This window comes from Glycine max, chromosome 9, assembly GCF_000004515.6.
Source record: "Glycine max cultivar Williams 82 chromosome 9, Glycine_max_v4.0, whole genome shotgun sequence".
NCBI classification, from domain to species: Eukaryota; Viridiplantae; Streptophyta; class Magnoliopsida; order Fabales; family Fabaceae; genus Glycine; species Glycine max.
In genome coordinates, this window is record NC_038245.2 from 48,863,014 (window position 1) to 48,882,100 (window position 19,087).

Consider the following 19,087-nt stretch of genomic DNA (forward strand, 5'->3'; position numbering starts at 1 on the left):
ATATATATTGATCCGTGTTTTAATAATAATAATAATAATAATAATAATAATAATAATAATAATAATAATAATAATAATAATAGTAATAATAATAATCTATAACTATTAATAAAATTATGTGTATATATATTTTTAAGACTATTTCATCTTCTAACTAATTCTAAAAATTACCTTTGAATAAAACAATTATTAAAAAAAATAATTCTTCCAATGTAACACTTATTTACCTCTTTTAATTATTTTGTATTTTAATTTAAAATTAAGAAAATAAAAGAAATTGGTAGTTGAGGCACTACCTATTTCCAATTAGTGTTAATAAAAAAAATAATACAATAGACAATTAGACGACACTAAATACATAATTAATTATATTTTATTGAAAATATATTCTTGACCCAATAGGATTATTGAAAAAATAAAATCCAAAGCAAAACAAAAATTATTTGAACCGGTTGGATGATCCGCTGGCGGTTTGGCCGGACCGGAGCAGACAACGCCAGAGTTAAGTAATCGTTATGAAATGAAAAAATGGGGTAAAACCATTTGCAGACAGCAATAATCAATTACATTATATAGCTGCCTGCAAGTATCAACCAACACCAACCCCCTTCTACTCTCTTCTCTTTTTCTCTCTCGCGCCCAATTCGCCTTCATCGATACACTCTCTCTACTTTCTCTCTCCTCACCTTCTCCCCCATTTCCGTCAAATCCTCGATTGGAACCGACGATCGAACGCGAACGCCACTCCGCCCCGGAGTCTTCTAGAAGGTACGCAAACTGTAACCGCTATTTCTTTGTTCTTCGCTTTACTTGCATCCGAAGCAGCAATGTCGGTTTCGTTACGATCCGTGCGTTTTTTTCTTCTTTGACTTTGCAAGCTTCGATCGAATCGCGCGCGGCTTTGTGGAGAGATCTGCTGTTTCTCGATCTGTTCTCGCAATGCGAGGCGATCCGAGTCTATTCTATTGCTTGAGTTCGTCGTCCGAGCAAGATCCGATGCTCGTTTTTAGCGTTTTTCGCTAAACGACGACTTTTTCTGGTTGTATTTGCTTACCGTTGTTGCGTTCTCGTTGGTTTGAATTGAACGCTAATGTTTAAGTTAACTAAATTCTGGAGCGAGTCTCAGTGTTTTTGTGCTTCGACTTGTGAACTTTACTTCATTTAGTTATTGTAAATTTGTCCTCAACTCAAATCTAAGTGAATGAGCTACTTGCTTGAGCTGCCACACGAAGCTTATGAATTTTCTACTAGTGTACTGTTGACTGTTATATGTGCAGATTTGTTTTCGTCCTTATGATGATTTATTGTGTGTTTGGTCAAACTAAAGCTTGTTTTTGTAACTGTTGTTAGTTGCTAGGCAGGACGGTTGGTACCAGAATCGTTGATGAGTTGTCATTGTCAAACATTTACCTGTTGTTGGTTAACCAGACCAATAAATAGTGTGTAACTCATCAAATCACCTTTATTACTACGTTTAGGTTCATTTTTATGCATATGTATATAGAATATAGACACACGCCGGATCCAGATTCGGTGCAGTCATTTTTGCCTGCATTCATGCATTTATAATTGTTGGGTGAAGATCGGACGGTTGAGATTTTGAATGTGTTTTGAGTTAATTGACTGAGATAAATTATGAGCCGTCTGATCTATTTATGAATTGCTGAATGCATGAATCATTCAGAAGTGATTGCCGAGATCTGAGTATAGACACACACCCATGGAAACTCTTTCTATTTTCATTCTGATTGGTTTCTTTCCATATGGACTGTGGTGTTCATGGTTGATGAGTGACATAATGTATGTTCTTTCAAAAGGCTTGCATAGAACTTACTCTTCATTAAGTTGTTTTTGTGGTTATTGGAATTTTACTAATTATTACATACAGGTGGATTGGGCTTTCATAATTTCAATGAATATTTGTTAGCTTCTTCAAAAATAACTTGATGGAAGACAAGGAAGAACCAAAAGAGATAAAGATATCTGATAATGAATTAGATACTGATGAAATAGTAGAGAGTGGTGTAAAACAATTTGTTGAGAGTCCTCATCAGGAAAATGTAAATTCTAGCAGCAATTTTGGGGTTGAACTTATAGATGAAAGGGAAACCTTGCAAGAACAAGGTATTGATTCTGTAACTACAGTAATGGATGAGGACCAGTTTGAGCCAGTATCTTTGAAAGATCAAGACAAGAATGATGAGTATGAGAATTCAAACCGGTCATCTGGTTCTGATAATAAACAGCACCCGTTTGGTGGAAATGCAGAGGATTTTCGATATTCATTTGGGTCAAACTCAATACAGAATGATTCTTCCCCAGTTGCTGACAAGCATCATGATAATCTTTCTTATAGCCCTGGTTCAGAAGGACATTTTGCTCTTACACCCAAGGATTTTTCCTCATCAATTAGTTTTGATTCCAGTGGATATTCTATTGTCAATTCTCCACCAAAGCCTAGGAATAAACATGAAAAGCCGAATGTGTCTCCAGAATTGCTGCATTTAGTTGATTCTGCTATTATGGGGAAACCTGAAGGTATGGACAAGCTAAAGAATATTGCAAGTGGTGTAGAAATTTTTGAGAGTGGTGAAGAAATGGATAGTGTGCCTTTCTTAATTGTAGATTCACTTCTTGCAACAATGGGTGGTGTTGAAAGTTTTGAAGAGGATGAAGATAATAATCCTCCTAGTGTGATGCTGAATTCCCGAGCTGCCATCGTGGCAGGTGAACTTATTCCTTGGCTTTCTTATGCTGGTGATACTGACGATGTGATGTCACCTAGGACACGGATGGTTAGGGGACTACTTGTGATATTAAGGGCTTGCACTAGAAATCGAGCAATGTGCTCAACGGCTGGTCTGTTGGGAGTATTGTTGAGAACAGCAGAAAAAATTTTCACAGTGGATGTTGGCTTAAATGGGCAAATGAGGTGGGATGGAACTCCTTTGTGCCACTGCATACAATATTTAGCGGGCCATTCTCTCAGCGTGAGTGATCTTTACAGATGGTTTCAAGTCATTACAAAAACACTTACCACAATTTGGGCTCCACGGTTAACACTAGCATTGGAGAAAGCAATAAGCGGAAAGGAGTCAATGGGACCAGCCTGCACCTTTGAGTTTGATGGTGAAAGTTCTGGTTTGCTTGGTCCAGGTGAGAGCCGTTGGCCATTTATCAGTGGATATGCTTTTGCCACATGGATCTACATTGAATCATTTGCCGACACATTAAATACAGCTACAGTTGCTGCTGCAATTGCCGCAGCTGCAGCATCTAGGTCGGGTAAATCGTCAGCTATGTCAGCTGCTGCTGCAGCTAGTGCACTTGCTGGTGAAGGTACAGCACACATGCCACGACTGTTCAGTTTTTTATCTGGTGATAATCAGGGTATAGAGGCTTATTTCCATGCTCAATTTTTGGTTGTTGAAACTGCTGGCGGAAAGGGAAAGAAATCTTCTTTGCATTTTACCTATGCTTTCAAACCGCAATGCTGGTACTTCATTGGTCTTGAACATGTAGGCAAGCATGGAATTCTTGGGAAAGCAGAAAGTGAAGTCAGGTTATATGTAGATGGATCTTTATATGAAACTCGTCCTTTTGAGTTCCCTCGAATTTCAAAACCCCTTGCATTTTGCTGCATAGGAACTAACCCTCCTCCTACTATGGCTGGTTTACAACGCCGTCGTCGTCAATGCCCTCTGTTTGCTGAGATGGGTCCTGTTTACATCTTCAAGGAACCAATTGGCCCAGAAAGAATGGCATGCCTGGCTTCTAGAGGAGGGGATATAGTGCCTTCTTTTGGTAATGCTGCTGGGCTACCATGGCTAGCAACAAATGCCTATGTGCAGAGTAAGGCAGAGGAAAGTGTGCTTTTGGATGCAGAAATTGGAGGTTGGCTTCACCTGCTCTATCATCCTAGTTTGCTTAGTGGGCGTTTCTGTCCAGATGCTTCACCTTCTGGTGCTTCAGGTTGGATAATTTCTATCGATTCTTTTATGATAATATGTGAATAATGAATTGTCATACCCTGCATAAAAGCATATTGATTTTTCATGCAGAAAGGCCCCTGATACCTGGTAAATAATCTTTGGAAAGTTAGTTTGTGGATTTATATGATGAAAAAAAATGTTTTTCACTATATTTTGGTTAGTGTTTGTAAGCATCACATTAGAAGTTCTTTCTCTAATCTCTAGCAGTTAAAATTTTTCTGTTTGCTTATTACTGGGATGCTTTCTACAGTAATTCCATGTCTTTGATTTTTCTTATCTGAAAGTTTCTTTTCTTTTGTTTTAAAATTATATAACTAATAAATCAATAATTGTTTGTATTTTGGTAGTCATGAGCAGAACATTTAGGGACTCGCGTTAAGCTCATTTATCCATGCATATAAAGTTGCATTGTTGTTTAGAAAATGATTTACTATGAATATTAATTAAATTAAAGGGTGATTAAACAGTATGTGAAATTCATTAAGTAGTAGACATATTATTACTGGTCTTTCTGTCATTAAGCTCTGTCTTGTAAGGATATCATGTGTAGTTGACTATTTAATTGCATTCTGTTTATCTCATTCTTTCATTGCTTTTAGTCTTGCAACTATACAAATAGATTAGATAAGATGGTTATTAGAATTTGAACTAAGGGCTTAACTCAAATGGTCAACCCCACGAAATTGGCTTGTAATGTGGGGATTGCCCAATCTTTATAAGCTCTATTTAAGCCATATCTCTAGTCGATGTGGCCTAAAAAAGCACCACCCTTGAGGCTGCAATTAAGACTACATCAAGTCTGATATTGGAACCATTTGTTTGATGTATTAAATTGTAACCTTTGTACCTCTGGTACTCATATCAATATAATTATATATTTTTGCTGATAAAAAAAAAGACAGCCCCCAAAGAGGCCGTAACTAAGGCGAGCTAGGTTGACCGTGATTAAGTGGCTTTTCAACACACACCCCTTCATGCTCTAGGCTACCAGCCTGGAATGTGGGAATGCAGGTGGCCCAATTGATCTAGGTTAGCCCAACAATGGATCTTGGTTATACTCTGATACTATCTTAGAATTAGGATTTAGGACCCAAGTCAACCCCACCAAATTAGCATGTAAAGTGAGGATTTCCCAAGCTTTATAAGCTTTATTTAAGCCATATCTAGTCAATGTGGGATTAAACATCACCCTTGAGGATTCAATTAAGGCAGCCCCCAAAGAGGCTGCAAGTGAGGCGGGTTAGGGGTGATCGCAATTAAGGCAGCTTTCAGACATTGGTAAATTTATGCGCCATGCATATTTTTCTGTACTCAAAATATCTTCTTAATTCTTAACAGTCCTCTGTCATAGACCTATTCCTGTGATCAATGATCGTTGGAGCTTTTCTTTTATTACCAGTGTTTAATTACGGAACAACCAACTGTTTATTGGATCCCAGATGCATTCATTGCATTGGTCTTATCATAACATTTCTGTATTTAACGTATACATCCTGAAGCTTTTAATGTGTATTTATTGCCACTGCAATATAAGGTGTAAATAATATTCTGTATCATTTTCTAGTCTTCTTATGGTTCCTTTATCATGATTCAGGAGTGCATCGACGTCCAGCTGAGGTTCTTGGGCAAGTCCATGTTGCTGCACGAATGCGACCTGTGGATGCTTTGTGGGCTTTGGCCTATGGTGGTCCCTTGTCTTTGCTTCCCTTGACAATAAGCAATGTACATGAGTATACACTGGAACCTCAGCAAGAGAATTTACCCTTGTCTTCGGCCACTGCATCTCTTGCTGCCCCAATATTTAGAATTATATCCACAGCTATTCAACATCCAAGGAACAATGAAGAGCTGGCTCATGGCAGAGGGCCAGAGGTTCTATCAAAAATTTTGAATCATCTTCTTCAAACTCTATCTTTGCTTGATGTTAGAAAGCATGATGGTGTAAGAGATGAGGAACTTGTTGCTGCTGTTGTATCCCTTTGTCAATCTCAGACGATCAACCATGCACTTAAAGTGCAGCTCTTCACTACACTGCTGTTAGATTTAAAAATTTGGAGTTTGTGTAGTTATGGCATACAAAAGAAGCTTCTATCATCACTTGCAGATATGGTTTTCACCGAGTCAATGGTAATGCGAGATGCAAATGCCATTCAGATGCTTCTTGATGGCTGCAGAAGATGTTATTGGACTGTTCCTGAAATTGATTCTCTGAATACTGTTTCTCTAACTGCGGCTACACGTCCAGTAGGAGAAATCAATGCTTTGGTTGATGAGCTCTTGGTGGTAGTTGAACTTCTCATAGTGGCAGCACCTCCTTCATTGGCCTCGAATGATGTCCGATGTTTACTTGGATTCATGGTTGACTGTCCACAACCTAATCAGGTAAAGAAGTAACCTTAAAGTGTCTTTTCCGCTTTTTTTGTGTGTCAGTAATAAGAAGGCATTGTCAGGCAGGACACTGCTATGCACAGACATAAGAGCCCAGTCAATGCTATTAAATGCATTTGCTTTATAATAGAATTTCCTTGTAGACTTTCTGTGGTTCTTATATGGCTTCCGGTTTCATGATTACTTGTTTGATGTTGTCAACTGAGTTCTTGAATTATTAAAAGTTTGTCACTTAGAATCCAGCAAGTATTTCTTTATTTTGTGATAGGTATATTTTCTTACTTTGGACTTGACTTAGGAACTTGGAGAAGGATTTTGCCACTCACTATAACATTTGGTCTAGCAACCTTAGCATAGGCTTTTATAAATAGTGATGGTCAGCTTTAATTTCTCCCTTTATGTAGCCTGACTTGGTTCCTAGCCTGACTCCATTCAGTCAGCCTCGGACCCATACCTTTGGCTATCTATTTGTAATCTGTATCTTTGGTACCTCTGGTACTTTATTAATATATATACATATCTTTTGCTGATCAAAAAAAAAAAAAATGTGATAGGTGCTAATTTCATCTGGCATTCAGTTAGTGGTTTTGTTCTTTTATGGAGTTCCACCAGGTTGGGGGCTTTGGTAGTGAATTCCATTTCCATGTTTGAGCGGGTTCTTTTCTTATGTCTCTTCACCTATTCTTATTATTATATAAAAAGGGCCCATGCAATACTCATGTGGTAAGATTGTTGCCTTGTCACATGACAATGTTATTGTGGCAAGCCAATAATCCTTCATAATAATATTGCAAATGATGTAGCTGCTTATGGCATAAGCATGGTAACACACACAGATACCTACATACAAAATATACAAAAAGAATTGTTGAATGTAATAAATAAGAAAAACTATATGACAAACAATAAATTAGTAACATATTCTAGGAAATAAAATTCAACAAAAGTATCTATCACCAATGTAAAGGGAATAATGTGCAGAGGGACCATAGATGAACTGAGGAAATAATGGCTCTAGAGAACTAAGAGGAACATAAACCAGGAATCAAGAGAACAAAGAAAGAGAAGGTACAATTGGCTGGAGAGGTTACATGAGAAAATTGAAGTCCAGAACAGGGGGAGAGGAAACACAGATGGGCTGTTTTCACAATCAGTGGAGTTGGAGGATATGGTTGCACAGTTCATTCAGTTTTGTAGAGCAGAGGTTGTTTGTCTGTAGAGTAAGTTGTGAAGGTTGTTTGAGCCCCTTAACAGTTTAACTCTTGGGTTTCTTTTGAAAGAATAGGGCCTAAACCGCCTTTTCTGCAATGGACTGCCATGGCCTCATGGCAGAGGCGGCTTCCATAAGTTGCAATGCCATTAATGTCTAATGGCATTTTGTTCAACTGCTGCAATGCCGTCATGGGATGGTGCTGCCATGGCACAGTGGCTGCTAATGGAGAGCACTGTGACATGGTGATGTTGGTTGTGGGATCTATTCATGGTATCAGTCTCTTCATTGATGATAGTATGGTTGTGTACATCTATTTCAGTTTAAACCCCACACTTGTGGGAGCCATGCGTTGGACTGCATTTTATATGGCACTATAAGGCCCAGCAGTTGTGAAACACCCAGCTGGCTGAATATCTCTAGTAATTCCAGGTTACTAATACGTTATATTTTGCAGTATGTTGTGTGTTAAATTGTGATAAATTTAATGCAAGTAATATGCATGTTCTGGCTATCATGAATCTCATGTTATATGTTATTCTTTTGAAGTTTGTAAAATCTTGAATGTTACATATAATACATATAATATAATGCTTTGGTTTGATTTTAATTTTTTATTATTTAAATAAATCTGTACTAATTTAATATTTCTTCATTTTCAGGTTGCTAGGGTGTTGCATCTTTTCTACAGGTTGGTTGTCCAGCCAAATACATCTAGAGCTCATACATTTGCGGAAGAATTCCTAGCATGTGGTGGCATAGAAACTCTTCTTGTTCTGCTCCAGAGGGAAGCTAAAGCTGGAGATAGTGGTGTTCTGGAATCATTGTCAATGAATCCTGAATCTCAAAAAACTGAGATTGCTGGTGGTAATGAAATGATAAAAGAAAGTCAGAAGGATGAAGGGTTAAAGGAGAAAAGCGAAGCCATCATACAAGACAATGACCAAGGTTCTATATCTGTTGATAGTGGTAGTAGCCCTGATCCTAGTTCTGATGTTAACAGTGACAGGATATTTGAAATAACTTCTGCCAAGAATTTGGGAGGCATAAGTCTATCCATTAGTGCAGACAGTGCTAGAAAAAATGTTTACAATGCTGATAAAAGTGATGGCATTGTTGTTGGGATCATAGGTCTCTTAGGTGCTTTAGTAGCTTCGGGACATCTGACATTTGGTTCCCGTGCTGGTCCTGATACAACAAGCAACCTTTTGGGTGTTGGACTCCATGACAAAGGTGGTACTATGTTTGAAGACAAGGTTTCTCTTCTACTTTATGCTTTACAGAAGGCATTTCAAGCAGCACCCAACAGGCTAATGACTAACAATGTTTACACAGCTTTGTTGGCTGCCTCGGTATGGCTACCTTCCTTCTTCTTATCCATACTCTATATTCATATAATGTTGTGCAAATGGCAATTATCTTTTCTTTTTGTTTTTATATATAAAAATTATATCTGCAATATGTCTTTACCATTCTTATTCAGTATAAGCCCATTCATTTTTGGCCATTATTAGCTTATAGATTGTTGTTATAATTTTCAGTTTATCTGCATAAATATTCAACAATATGAATTTGTTTGCATTTGAAAAATGTCATTAGGTGATCAAGTTTCTAAAGGGTTATAATATCCTCATTAGCTGATGTTTTCATTTACTTGTTTTTTTGGCTTGCTTTCTTTCCATTTCAGATCAATGCCTCTTCTTCAGAGGATGGGCTAAACTTCTATGATTCTGGTCATCGCTTTGAGCATTCACAACTTTTATTGGTGCTTTTGCATTCCCTTCCCTTTGCACCTAGGTCACTACAGAGCAGAGCGCTACAGGTATTAGCCTAACAGTGCTCATTTTTTACAGCATGCATCTAATATTTTTAAATTGCATTTTATTTGATTTATGAGGTGTTTTCTGTTTCATGTGTTTTTTCTCTTGCTTGTTGCATGTTTTTTTTTTTTTGAACGGCCAAAATAATATATATTATAAAAGATAGTACCAGAGGTACTACAGAAGTACATAGAAAGCCAGAAAAAGCTACAAAACAAGAGCTGCAATGACCACCCCAGCAAAAAACGAACAAAACCCCAACTGACCAAACCCTCCTAGGTGAAAGCTAAAGACATAGAAGAGGACCATTGATGAAAAGGAACATCAAAGTCCTTTTCCCACCCCTTCAACCAAGTCCAAGTGAGGAAGATAGCACTATCCACCAACTTTGATAGATCAAACTGATGATGATTGAAGATCATATCATTCCTGTGATTCCAAATAGACATTGTGGCTGCTACCCACCAGATCTTCCACTTCCTATTAGTAGCCCTCGAAACCGCCAACGAAGAATGCTGAGTGAAGTTATCCACTGGCCTACAATGCACTACTCTTGCTTCCTTGACCCAAGAGTTAAATTCCCACCACAATGGCATAATTTTCTTACATGAGAAGAAAAGGTGAGAGGCGGATTCCACTTGGCTTTGGCAGAAGGTACAAAGATCACTTTCAAGAGCTACATGTCGTCTAGATAGGTTATCCTTGGTTGGTAGCCTATCCCATAGGAGTCTCCAGGCAAAGGATAGAACTCTCGGGGAAGCTTTTATTGCCCACAACTGACTGAAAGCATGACTACTGTAGGTTGTTGGTTGATCACCTATGATGCATTGGTACGCAGAGGATGTAGTGAAAACTCCTTTTGGATCAGCACCCCACACCCATTGGTCCTTGATAGCTGCATTGGGAGTTAAAACTGAAACCTGATCAATAAAGTCTGATGCACTCCCCAGCTCATAGTCAAATAAGTTTCTCCTCCAAGAGAGCTTCCACTGCCAGCCTTGATCACCAAAAAACCCCATGTTCCCCACTATCTCAGATTTGTGAGAAGATATTTGATACAAATCTGGATATTTGTCTCTAAGGGTTCTTCCATCGCTCAACCAAGCATCCTCCCAGAAGAGTATTTGGTCGCCTCTACCCAGCCTCCATTTGATCTGATTTAAGGCCCCTGCCATGCTGCTGTGTAACAAAACAGACTTCAAATCAGACCACCAAAAGGAGTGGTTCTGATTGTGAGAGGCCTCTTCCAATCCTCTCCATCCTTTGTACCTTGAGATGAGAATTTTGTTCCAAAGGTAATCTGACTGCTGGAACATCAGCCACTTCCATTTGATGAGAAGGGCTTTATTAAACTCCTTGATATCTTTGATACCTAGGCCTCCTTTGCTTCTAGGGGCACAAATATTATCCCAAGCCACCCAAGCAATTTTCTTCCGTTCTGCATCTCCTCCCCAAAGGAAGCTCCTTTGAATGGAAGTTAGTCTCTTTACCACTGCTGAAGGGACTTTGAAAAAAGACAGGTAAAACAGGGGCAGAGCTGTCAAAACAGAATTTATTAGAGTAATTCTGCCTGCCAATGATACTTTCCTCTGGTTCCAGCTATTCAGCTTAGCCTCAAATTTTCTTACTATGGGCTCCCACATAATTTTCCTTCTCGGGTTAACTCCTATAGGCATCCCTAGATAAGTGAAAGGAAAATGCAGAAGTCCACAGTTTAGTTGTTCAGCTGCAGATCTGCACCACTGCTGGGATTGGCCAATAGCACCAAAAAGACTCTTGGCAAAGTTGATTCTAAGGCCAGAGACCATCTCATAACTTCTGAGCATAGCTTTAATAAGATTAACATTGTCCATAGAAGGTTCCCCAATGAATAGTGTGTCATCAGCAAATTGAAGCATATTTACTGGAATCTTTTTCTTCCCCACCAAAAAGCTTTGATAGAGGTTTTTGGAAACCGCTTCCCTCATCATGCCTGATAGCCCTTCAGCTACTAGATTAAACAAGAAAGGGGCCCAGGGATCCCCTTGTCTCAACCCTCTTTGGGGTTGAAATTCCTTAGTTGGACTGCCATTGACCAGAATGGATATAGAAGATGATGATAAACACTCTTTAATCCAGCCTATCCACTTTTCTTGAAAGCCCATTCTTCTCATCATGTAATAAAGGAAATGCCAAGACACGGAGTCGTAAGCCTTTTCAAAATCAGCTTTGAACAGCAAACAGGGTTTCTTGCACCTCCTAGCCTCCTCCACAACCTCGTTCGTAATTAAAACTGCATGAAGAAGCTGTCTGCCCTTAACAAAGGCTGATTGCCTTTCATCTATGAGATAGTTCATAATCTTGCTAAGCCTATTGGCTAGGACTTTGGCAATAACTTTGTAGACACATCCTATTAAGGATATTGGTCTAAAATCAGTAATGAATTGTGGGTCTTTGGTCTTGGGGATGAGAGCTATGAATGATGAATTGAGGCCCTTGGGGATAACTGCATTAACATGAAATTCTGAAAAGAACCTGAGAAACTCAGGTTTCAGAAGCTTCCAGAAATGCTTAATAAAGCCGAAATTAAGCCCATCAGGTCCTGGGCTCTTATCACTACCACAGGCCCACACTGCATTAGTTATCTCCTCCTCCTTGAAAGCTTCCACCAACATCTCACTTTGGATTACAGACAAAGCCTTGAAGGAAACTCCATCCAGGTTTGAATTTGGAGAGCAAGGATCTGCAAATCTTTCTATAAAGTGCTTAAGAACTGCTTCCTTAAATCTTTCTATAAAGCTGGAGGAGTCCACATCTGATAGGCACTTATCTCTTCAAGAGGAAGGCATAAGGAAGCAGCTTCAGGAGGACTTATGGGTGGCGGCTCAATCACACGAGTCACTATTAAGGCAGAAGGCAAGAGCTCGGTGGATAAGGGAAGGAGACTGTAATTCGAGGTATTTTCACCTGATGATTAATGCACGCAGAAGACATAACAGCTTGCAAGGGCTGATGATTGATGGGTCATGGATAGAAGAGCCAACAGCAGTTAAAGCTGCAGTAAGGTCGTTCTTTGAAAAGCGCTTCCAAGAATCAGAGTTCCAAAGATATACATTGGAGGGGATACTTTTCCAGTCTATCGATAGCCATCAAAATGATATCATGGTGGGACGTTTCCAGGAAAACGAGGTCAAGAAGGCAGTGTGGGAGTGTGGGTCTGACAAAAGCCCAGGGCCGGACGGGCTGACTTTCAAATTCATAAAGCAATTCTGGCCCATTATCAAGGCTGATTTCCTGCGTTTTTTGGACGAATTCCATGTAAATGGGGTGTTTCCAAAAGGGTTAAATGCATCTTTCATAGCTTTAATCCCCAAAGTCCTAGATCCACAGAGGCTAAATGAATATAGACCTATCTCATTGATAGGGTGCACCTACAAGATTGTTGCCAAGGTGTTGGCGAACAGGTTAAAGAAGGTTATGCCTTTCATCATACACGAAAGGCAATCAGCATTTATAGAAGGCCGGCACATGTTACATAGTGTGATGATTGCTAGTGAGGTGATGGATGAAGCTAAAAGATGTCATAAACCTTGCATAGTCTTCAAAGTGGACTATGAGAAGGCATACGACTCTGTACGGTGGGATTTCTTGTTCTATATGATGAATCGAATGGGTTTTTGCACTAAGTGGATTGCATGGATGGAGGGTTGCCTAAAGTCAGCATCAGTTTCGGTTCTGGTCAACGGTAGTCCTTCAGCCGAGTTTGTGCCTCAGAGGGGACTCAGACAAGGAGACCCATTGTCACCTCTCCTTTTTAATATGGTTGCGGAGGCTCTAAGTGGCATTATGTCACAAGCACTCGAGAAGGGGATGTTTAAGGGATTTATTTGTGGTAAAAACAACGTGGAAATTAGTCTCCTCCAGTATGCGGACGACACAATTTTCTTTGGCGAAGCATCCATGGAAAATGTCCGAGCTATTAAAGCAATGTTGAGGGCTTTTGAACTAGTGTCGGGCCTTAAGATAAACTTTGCTAAAAGCGGTTTTGGTGCTTTCGGAGTGACTGAAATGTGGAAAAGGGAGGCAGCTGAATACCTCAATTGTAGCCTGTTGACACTACCTTTCTCATACCTGGGTGTTCCTATTGGAGCAAATCCGAGAAGATATCAGACATGGGACCCTATCATATCTAAGTGGTCCCGCAAAAGGTAGTGGATAAGCTAGTAAGATTGCAGAGAAACTTTTTATGGGGAGGCGATCAACAACAGCGCAAAATAGCATGGATAAAATGGGAAACAGTTTGTCTACCGAAGGAAGAGGGGGGATTGGGAGTAAAGGACATCAATTCTTTTAACGTGTCATTGCTGGGTAAGTGGAATTGGAACTTATTCCAATGTCCGGGGGAGTTGTGGGTTAGGGTGCTGGAGTCAAAGTATGGGGGATGGAGGGGCCTAAGTGAGGGATCGACACAAAGAAATGAATCTATTTGGTGGAGGGATCTAAAGCTCATGGTTCAACATTCGCCACAGGGTGAGTCACTGAAGAACACAATTACATGGAAGGTAGGATGTGGGGACAAGTTCAAGTTTTGGGAGGACAGCTGGATGGAAGGGGAGGTTCCGCTGATTACAAGGTATCCTAGGTTGTATGTGATATCTTCACAGCAAAATCAAAATATACAAAATATGGGGGCTGTTGGAGATAATGGGTGGGAATGGGATTTTAGATGGAGGAGGCCATTATTTGACAAGGAAATAGACATGGCGGCAGCATTTTTAAGAGAGATTGAAGATTACAGAATCCAGCCTCAACATCAAGATCAATGGGTGTGGAAGGCGGATCCGAGCGGGCGGTACACAGCTAAATCTGCATATGACGTACTACGAGGGGAGGCGATTCATGAGCAGCAGGACGGAGCTTTTGAGGAGTTGTGGAAGCTTAAGCTTCCTTCAAAAATTACCATATTTGCGTGGAGACTACTAAGAGATAGGCTACCAACAAGATCAAATTTGAGGAGAAAGCAAATTGAGGTCGAAGATCCAATGTGTCCATTCTGCAGTTCAGCTGAGGAGAGCGCTGTCCACCTATTTTTTCATTGTAGAAGGATAATCCCGCTATGGTGGGAATCATTATCATGGGTGAAGTTAGTGGGGGCTTTCCCAAATCATCCAAGGCAACACTTCCTCCAACACATATATGGAGTGACAGAGGGAATGAGAGCAAGTAGATGGAAATGGTGGTGGCTAGCACTGACATGGAGTATTTGGAAGCAAAGGAATAATATGATCTTCTCCAATGGGACTTTTAATGCCAACAGAATACTAGATGAAGCTATTTTCTTAACATGGACATGGCTCATGCAGCTGGAGAAAGATTTTAGTATTCACTACAACCACTGGTCTTCTAATATTAGTGCAGCTTTTTCCAGCAGTCATGTATAGAATTTTTATTTAAGCATACGGATGTAGCATGTAACTCGTTATCAGTTACTGATTCAGACATCTATTTTAATCTCGAGCCTAACACTGATTATTATATTGTATCTTTTAGTACCCCTGGTACTCAATTAATATAATTACTATTTTTGCTGAAAAAAAAAAAAAAAAAACTTTGGGTTTATCTGCCCAACCTCCATTTATATGCATCCCCCTTAGAGTATTCTTCCTTCTATTTGAGTTGATGATTTTATGAAAATAAGCAGTGTTACTATCCCCTTGTTTAAGCCATTTGCACCTTGATTTCTGACGCAGCATAGATTCATGGAGGAAAGATTGCTCCCATAAATCAGACTGAAGCTTCTTAAGATCTTGGACCTGCTGAGAAGTGGGTTGGCCTATGAAAGAATTCTCCAAATCATTCAACTTTTGCTGGATTGACTTCACCTTGCTAATCTGATCCCCGCTCTTTTCATTACTCCAGATTTTTAGCCTATATTTCAGGTGCTGCAGTTTACATTTCAAAGCATATCCCCCCCAGCCCGTAGGCTGGTTAGTAGACCAACAATCCTTCACCACCGTATTAAATTCTTTGTTTTGCAGCCAGGCATTAAAGACTCTAAAAGGCTTTGGGCCCCAGTCTATTGTTTTGGATTGAAGCATGATAGGACAATGGTCTGAGTAGTTCCTTTCAAGATTGTGCTGAGAACTATCCGGCCACTTAGCAATCCAGTCGTCCGAAAGCAGCACTCTGTCTAGTCTACTTTTACAAGAGCCGTTAGGCCTGATCCATGTAAAGGGTTTGCCAAAGCACGGGATATCGTCCACTTCCATATCAGCTAGCCAATCATTGAATTCTGATATGTTGCTAATGTCAGGATGGCAAAGATTATTACCCACTCTTTCGGCCGGGGTCCTGATGCTATTGAAGTCCCCAATGAGACACCAACATTGAACCTGGGACTTACTTTTCAGATCATAAAGCTGTTGCCAGAGCTGTCTTTTAGATGCTAAGTCACAGGCAGCATAAATGTTTACCACCACTACCTTGTGGCCCTCAGCCATCCAAACCCCCTCCAACATGATAAAACCCCTTTCAACTCTTCTACAATCAACCCTGAAATTGCTGTTATCCCAGACACACAAAAGGCCTCCAGCTGTGTTAACTGCAGGAACCCATTCCCAGTCAAAATCAGATTGGCCCCACAAGGCCTTGCACACAGCCTTGTCCATAGATTCTTTCTTTGTTTCTTGCAAGCAAAGAAGGTCTATTCTCTGCTTCCCAACCAAGTATCTGATAGAGGCCCACTTTATACCTCTACCCAACCCTCTAATATTATAAGATAAAATATTCATTGAGGCCATATCCTATTCCCCATCTTTCTGGCTTCTTCTCTATCTCTACGCTCCATAGAAGCATATTTGTGGAGAACGTCTAAATCTGTTTCCATGCCTAATTCCTTTCCCAAGGTACATAGCTGTTGGGCCTCAAGCATCATCTCGTCACTGCATTGAATTTCACTTTTTAATCTCCCTTCTGAAGGTACAGGGTTCTGCTTCTGATTCCTTGTCTGAGTGTCATTTGGTTCTGCTGAAGAGAAGCTGCGATGAGGGGGTGAAGGTTCTTGAGCCTCCATATGAGGGATTCGGTCCCTAGAAAGAGAACTGGTCTTTTGCCGAGAATATACTTTACAGAACTTGTCTGAGCAAACTTTTAAAGGTTGGGCTTCGTGTCTAGGCTTCTCCTTGTGACACCCTTCCTCTGTCAATAATGGGCCTGTGTTATTACTTAATCCACCCCCCTTATGATGCTGTCCTTCATTCATTCCCAAATGGTCAGCTGAGACGGAATACTCCTTATTGCACCCATCTTTAACCTCTAATGGGCCCTTTGAGTAATTTGGCCCATTTTGCTCCAGAGGCAAGGGATAAGGATATTGTATTGCGGTTATCTCTTCTTCCCCAATACTAGCCTGCTCTTCTGGGTCTTTCCCTTCTCCGTTCGAATATTTTCCTTGTGGGTGATGTCTGTGCCTATAGTCATTCTGTTGATTGTTATTGGCAGTATCTCTTTTAGTGTAAACTTCCTCCTTTTGAGTGACTGTAGGGCCTTCTCCTAAGCTGTCTTTACCAGTAGTAGGGTCTACCATAGCCTCTGCGGATGTTTTTGACTTTTGCTGAAGGTTTACGTTAGGCTGGATATTACCCGTAAGTCCCCCGTCGATGCTGCGACCATCGGTCTGACGGTGTGTCCATAGGTTACCCGCTGGAAAAGCGTTCCGATTGGATAGCTCCGGTGAGAAAGAAAAATTGGTGTCGGTATCGTCCACCACGTCGCCACCATCCCCGTCGTCCTCCGACGTTATCATATCGGACCATCCCTCCGACGGCGAGGAGCTTCTCTTGGTCATTCCACCTTCTGGACCAACTTCTTCTACGATGCAGACCTTGTACTCGAGCTTCCCCACGCAGACGATGATGTCAGACCTTATCGGTGGCGGTAACGGCGTCCGCACCAGAACACGGGCCCGGTCAAGACGCCGGCGATCCTCCGTGTCATCATCGGGCTCGATAACGTCACCTATTTCAGCCATGGCCGTCCTGAAGCTTTGCATCCCCCATACCTGTATCGGGAAGCCCCACAATTGAAGCCACACAACCCTGTTAGTAGGTCTAGATGACGGTGACCACTTCTTCATTTCGTAGAAGAGGGAATCTCCTCTTTCCATCTCCGATTTGATAATGGAACGGGCCTGGTCGTCGGTCAAACCATGCAGAAGGACCATGTCGTCACCTAGGAACTTAGTGCCGACATTGTATCCTAGTTCCCACGCGATGCGGTCCTCTAACGTTTCAATCTCCGTCATCTTCTTCAGCTTTCCCGTCCAAGTTCCTTCACACCAAACTCCCCCACTTTCTGGAGGTTTGATCTGAATGATTGGTTTTCTAACCTCATCTTCCTTCGTGGGTCCTAGACACCCCCCTTTAACCACTGCGTCCACATATGACTTCCGAGGATGATCAGTATTCGTCACACCGACCTTGCTCCCCTCGGTCGTCTTCTTCCCCCCAGCATATTTATATTCCTGCAACTCTGTTTTCCGACGTGATCTTTCAAACCTCGGAAGGTTGGCGAAAAGCTTACAGCCGTTAATGACTATATTGTCCAGTCTTAGTTCCAATCCTCTTGCATCCCGAACATCCTTATAGCGTACAAAGCCGTACCTCCTACCCTCCTTATTGAGTCTCTTGGCGATGTATACTTCACGGACATCTCCCCATTTTTTGAAATGCCACCATAACAGCTCCTCATTTGCTTCGTCGGGGAAATGTGTGAAATAGTAGGACGTAATATCGGCCTGATTCCTCCAGTTGCGTTCGTAACGAGTGTCCCTGCCCCCTAACTCCGGTTGTCCTCCCGTCGACGAGAGATGCTGCGAAGCCTTCAAGGACCTTCTACTTACCACCGTAGTCCACTTTTCGTTCTCAACAAGGTCGTTATTCCGAGCTCCGTGCCCACCATGCAGTTCTTCCTTACGAATCACATTCCTCCATCGCCCTCTTTTTGTGACAGTAGTTCTCGACCGCTCGCGCCTTTTCTCAGCCCTTCTACCCCTGTGACTCTCCTTAGCTATCGGAAGGGATCTCTTCCGGTCTCGTCCTCTCTCTCTCTCCCCCCCTGGACCCCTGCCCTTCTGTTTCTCTCTAAGTCTCCCTCTCTCGCTGGGTCTCTCACTCACTCTATGTTTCTCTCTCTCTCTGGGCTGCTCTCTCTCACGTTCTCTCATTCTCTCTCAACATATATCACTCGCATTATTCTCAAACTGATCTGTCACCTCATCAAGCAAAGATGGCCAAGAGTCCAGTTCTATCTTTTGCCCTTGCTTGTTGCATGTAAATGGACTTCTCAATACAGCTTACTTGTTCATTGATGTACTTCTTAATTTATGCATTTGAATTTCTTGTATTTTATAGATTTTATTAGGCCTTAAGTTTGCTGTTATTTAAAGAGTTGAAAGATAATGGTGGAACACATACTTTTCTTGAACTAGGCTGGTACAACACTAAAAGTAAAGCTAATGAAAGAATTGCTTGTTATAATCTACATTTTTCGCTTATTTTAACCATGATTAGTGGCAGTTCCCCCCCCTCCCCCCCCTTTTCTTCCCCTATTTTAAGCATGAATAGTAGCAGTATTTAAAAAACTTGCTTTGTAATGAAATTTTATTGTAAAGATAGCTGTAACTTTATATTGTAATTGAT

At 40.9% G+C, this 19,087-nt stretch overlaps 1 protein-coding gene across 1 annotated transcript in view; it reads left to right on the forward strand.

Moving 5' to 3' along the window:
• The first annotated feature begins 527 nt into the window (after positions 1–527).
• LOC100800714 (BEACH domain-containing protein C2) overlaps positions 528–19,087 on the forward strand; it is a 43,382-nt gene continuing 24,822 nt past the window's right edge. Inside the window, exons 1-5 of the mRNA XM_003533588.5 lie at positions 528–768; positions 1,889–3,972; positions 5,587–6,374; positions 8,253–8,942; positions 9,278–9,412. Of these exons, the coding sequence (XP_003533636.1) occupies positions 1,947–3,972; positions 5,587–6,374; positions 8,253–8,942; positions 9,278–9,412 (3,639 nt within the window). The 5' untranslated portion in view covers positions 528–768; positions 1,889–1,946. The remainder of the gene's footprint in view (positions 769–1,888; positions 3,973–5,586; positions 6,375–8,252; positions 8,943–9,277; positions 9,413–19,087) is intronic.